The sequence below is a fragment of the Monoraphidium neglectum genome (assembly GCF_000611645.1).
Source record: "Monoraphidium neglectum strain SAG 48.87 unplaced genomic scaffold scaffold02590, whole genome shotgun sequence".
Lineage (NCBI taxonomy): Eukaryota > Viridiplantae > Chlorophyta > Chlorophyceae > Sphaeropleales > Selenastraceae > Monoraphidium > Monoraphidium neglectum.
The window spans coordinates 5,594-9,164 of NW_014011038.1; the positions used below are offsets into that span (position 1 = coordinate 5,594).

The 3,571-nt window shown below is 68.4% G+C and overlaps 2 protein-coding genes across 2 annotated transcripts in view; one reads left to right on the forward strand and one right to left on the reverse strand.

Annotated features, from left to right (window-relative positions):
• MNEG_11097 (hypothetical protein) overlaps positions 1 to 1,117 on the forward strand; it is a gene marked incomplete at both ends in the record, with an annotated part of 4,333 nt that extends 3,216 nt beyond the window's left edge. Inside the window, one exon of the mRNA XM_014040430.1 lies at positions 509 to 1,117. Within this exon, the coding sequence (XP_013895884.1) occupies positions 509 to 1,117 (609 nt within the window). The remainder of the gene's footprint in view (positions 1 to 508) is intronic.
• Positions 1,118 to 1,442: 325 nt separating this feature from the next.
• On the reverse strand, positions 1,443 to 1,727 carry MNEG_11098 (hypothetical protein; the record flags this gene model as incomplete). The annotated part of the gene is made up of 1 exon (XM_014040431.1): positions 1,443 to 1,727. A coding segment is annotated over one exon (285 nt), but the record flags the coding sequence as incomplete, so codon positions are not given.
• Positions 1,728 to 3,571: the final 1,844 nt, after the last annotated feature.

Here is a 3,571-nt window from a genome sequence, read left to right on the forward strand (position 1 = left end):
CCTGCCACGCGTGCCTGGGTGCCGCCGCCGCTGGCCCCGCTGCGCAGGACGCCCGTCTTTGAAACCCGCCGCCTGTCACCCCCCCCCCCCAAAGGCGACCATCCGGGGCAGCCTACCGTTTGTGGCGTATGAGGAGCCGGAGGGCGGGCTGGCGCCCCCGCCGCGGCTGGTCAAGACCCTCGCAGTCCCCAAAAAGGTGGAGTGGGTCTTGACTGCACACCCTCCTCATGCAACGCCCTCCCCCAAAACACACACACACACACACACACACTCTCTCACGCACACACACACACGCACGCACACTCATGAACATGCACATGCACATGCACATGCACTTGCACGGCAAACATGCCCACACATCACCACGCATACACTCCCTCCTTCACACACGCACGCACGCGCGCACACACACACACACACACACACACACACACACACACACACACACACCAAACAACGCGTAGCTGGCTTGCGCCGACTCTTCTCGACGCCACCCCGCCCACAACAGGTCCAGAGCTGGGGCACGGCTGACTTCTTCTCGAGCCTCGAATACACAGAGAACAGGGACGACAGCAAGGTGCTGCAGGAGCCGCCCCAAAAGGCGGCACCAAAGGAGGGAGCCGGGGCCCAGGAGGTCGGCGCTGCAGAGGAAGAGGCGCCGGCGGAGAAGCGCGGCGGCAAGGGCGGCGCGGCGGCGGCGGACGACGAGGCGGCCGGCGAGGGCGCGGGGGCCGGAGGGGATGGGAAGGCCCGGAAGCGAGGGGGCAGGAGCAGAGGTAGGAGGGTCAAGCCGCCGGTGGAAGTTGAGGAGGCGGGGGCGGGTGAGGACGCGGCTGCGGCCGAGGAGGAGGGGGTGGAGGACGCGGGCGCGGGGGCCGAGGCGAAGGGCGACGCCGCCGCTGAAGACGAGGAGGGTGGCGAGGAAGGGGAGCCCGCCGCGGCGGAGGAGGAAGAGGAGGAGGGTGGGGCCAGCAAGAAGGCGGCGGCGGAGGACGAGGGGGCCGGCGAGGAGGATGGCGGCGGCGACGAGGAGGCGGCGGCGGAGGAGGATGAGGAGGAGCCGGCGGCAGACGCTGACGAGCGGCGGCGCCTGTCCAGGCGTGCGCTGTCGCGCTGACCGGGCAAACACTTTTGACCCCTGGCGTCCCCTCGCTTCCGGCACCGCGCTTCGGTCAGCACAGACTGCTTGTTTTGAAGTTTGGTGCTTGTGCAGCTGCCTGGACGTGGCGGCGGATCATGTGGGATTGTTTGGCGCCATACATGTGGCGCCGTACGTGTCGCAGTAGCCTTTTCAACATGCATCCTGGCCGACGCAGCGGCCATTCACAATTAAACCATCGCAATTCTGCGGTAATCAGCACCCGCCGTGCGACGCTGCTGCACATGTTTTTGTGGTGGGTGACGATACGCCAGCCGCAGGCAGTAATGGGTTGCGTGGCAGCTCAGGATGTGTGCGTCGCTGGCTGGGGCTGGGGGGTTGTGCATCGCTGGCTGGGGATGGGGATTGGGATGGGAATGGGGCTGGGGCTGGCGCTGGGCAGGCCCCACCCAGGCCGCGGCTTTTGCAGTGCCGTCGCCGCAAGTGCGACCCATGCCGGCAAGCAGACCGGGAAGCTCATCACGGGGAGCTGCTGCTGCTGCTGCTGCTGCTGCTGCTGCTGCTGCTGCTGCTGCTCCTCCTGCTGCTGCTGCTGCTGCTGCTGCTTCTGCTCGTCCGGCTGCAGCCGCTGGGCCGGGCGGGGCCAACGCTGCGGTGCACCCCGCAACGCCAGGGCCGCCCCAAATCGCAGCGCATGGCGGCTCTGCCTTTGCCCAAAGCCTATCAGCCCCCGCGCGCGTCACACTGGGGGTTTAGTTTACAACCGCGTGCAAAAAACAACAACGCTGCAGAATACAAAAAGGGCTGGAAGCTGGGTGCGGAGTACAAAGGTAAATAATGATGGAAGGTGCTGACTGTGCTTGCGAGGTCGCAGCCGATGAGCGGGCCGAGTGACCGCCTGGGGCCCCCACCCGCCTGCCCGGCAGCTGCGTGAGCCCGCGGCTGACGTCATTCCTGATTATGAAGTCAATGGCGCGGCGCGACCAAAACCCCGAACCCAAGCAAAAACGTTTGTGCGGCCCGTGCCTTGCGCGATCGATACTGCGGGTGATAGTGTACACATGGGGCGCCTCTCCGTGCGGCGCGGCCCGGACGCGCCGCGCCGCGGCAGCAGGGTGCCCGCCAGTGATGCTGGTTAAGCTGCGGGGTCAGGATGAAGGTCGAGGCTTCATCGTGGGTGCAGCGGGCCGCCTGTATTTTTGGGGGCCTGGGGTTGGGGGCTGGCAGTACAGGCGCCCCACGGCGGGCGCCGGATTTGCGACGCGCTGCCCCCGATGCCACGCCCTGCGCCCGCCTGGCGGCGAGAGATCCGGAGCGGCGTCTCCTCAACTTCCGCCGGCCGGCCGCGGCTTATTCGTGATACGCGCCCTGCGGCGCGGCGCGCCGGGGGCGCGCCGCCTGCTTGCGGTTGCGCAGGGAGCTCCATCCAATCTGATGATGATGATCGGGTCGGCGGCGGCGGCCGAGGCGGGCAACACGCCGTCCCCTTACCGTCTGCTCTGTGTATACGTATACATGCAATCAGTCCCACGTAAGCTGCGGCTCGTACTCTCCCTCGCTGCCCTCCTCCTCCCACCGCTCTTCAGTTTCGTACACGTGCCGCGGCGCAGACGGCAGCCGAAACTCCTCCCCAAACGAGCCCGCGGCCGGCCGCGCGGCCGGCGCCGCGACCGGCGGGGGCGCGGCAAATCTCGAGTAGCCGGGGTCGGGCGCGTCGACGCTGCCCGTGATGAACCCCGCGCCATCGCTGCCCGCCCCGCCCCGCGCGCGTGCGCCGGCCAGCGCGGCCGCGCCGGCGGACGCGGCGCCACGAAGCGCGGCGGCGGCCTTCGCCCGGATGCCTTGAGGGGGATGTTCTTCCCCTTCACCCCAGGCGCTGCGGGCGGCGCAGCTGTCGGCCGCTGCTCGGCTGCTGGCTGCTGCGACCGCAGGCAGCAGCTGCTGCTGGGAGTGGCGCGCCGCGTCGGCCGCCACAGGGGTTGGCAGGTGCACGGCCGCATTCCGGCACTCATATCTGAGGGGGAGCCGCGGCGGAGGGCAAGAGGGTGATTTCAGGCGGACGAGACGCTAAAGGCTTCAGGCGCGCGCGGGACGGCCCTGGGTCGCGCGGACCAAGGCGCAGCGCCCAAAAAGCAGCGCTTAGGGCCCCCCATTTCGCGTCCACAGGAGGCGCAGCGGGCTGCGCCATGACCCCAGGGGGGGCACGTGCGGCTGTTGCGCCGGCTGCGGCTGGGCCGGGGTCACATGAGCGCGGCGGCACCTTTGTGCATGCAAAGAATATGAAGCAGGCAATAGATTAGGCGCGCACCCGCGGATCCCGATTTTAATGCCGCACCTGAGCGTGAGGTTGTGGAGGGCTTCGTAAAGCAATGAAGCCGCTGGGGGCTGCGGGACGGTGCCCTCCACGAGCAGCTGCCGCGCAGTCGCCTGATAGCCTGCATGGTGGGTCGGTTGGGAGGGGGTGGGTTGGGG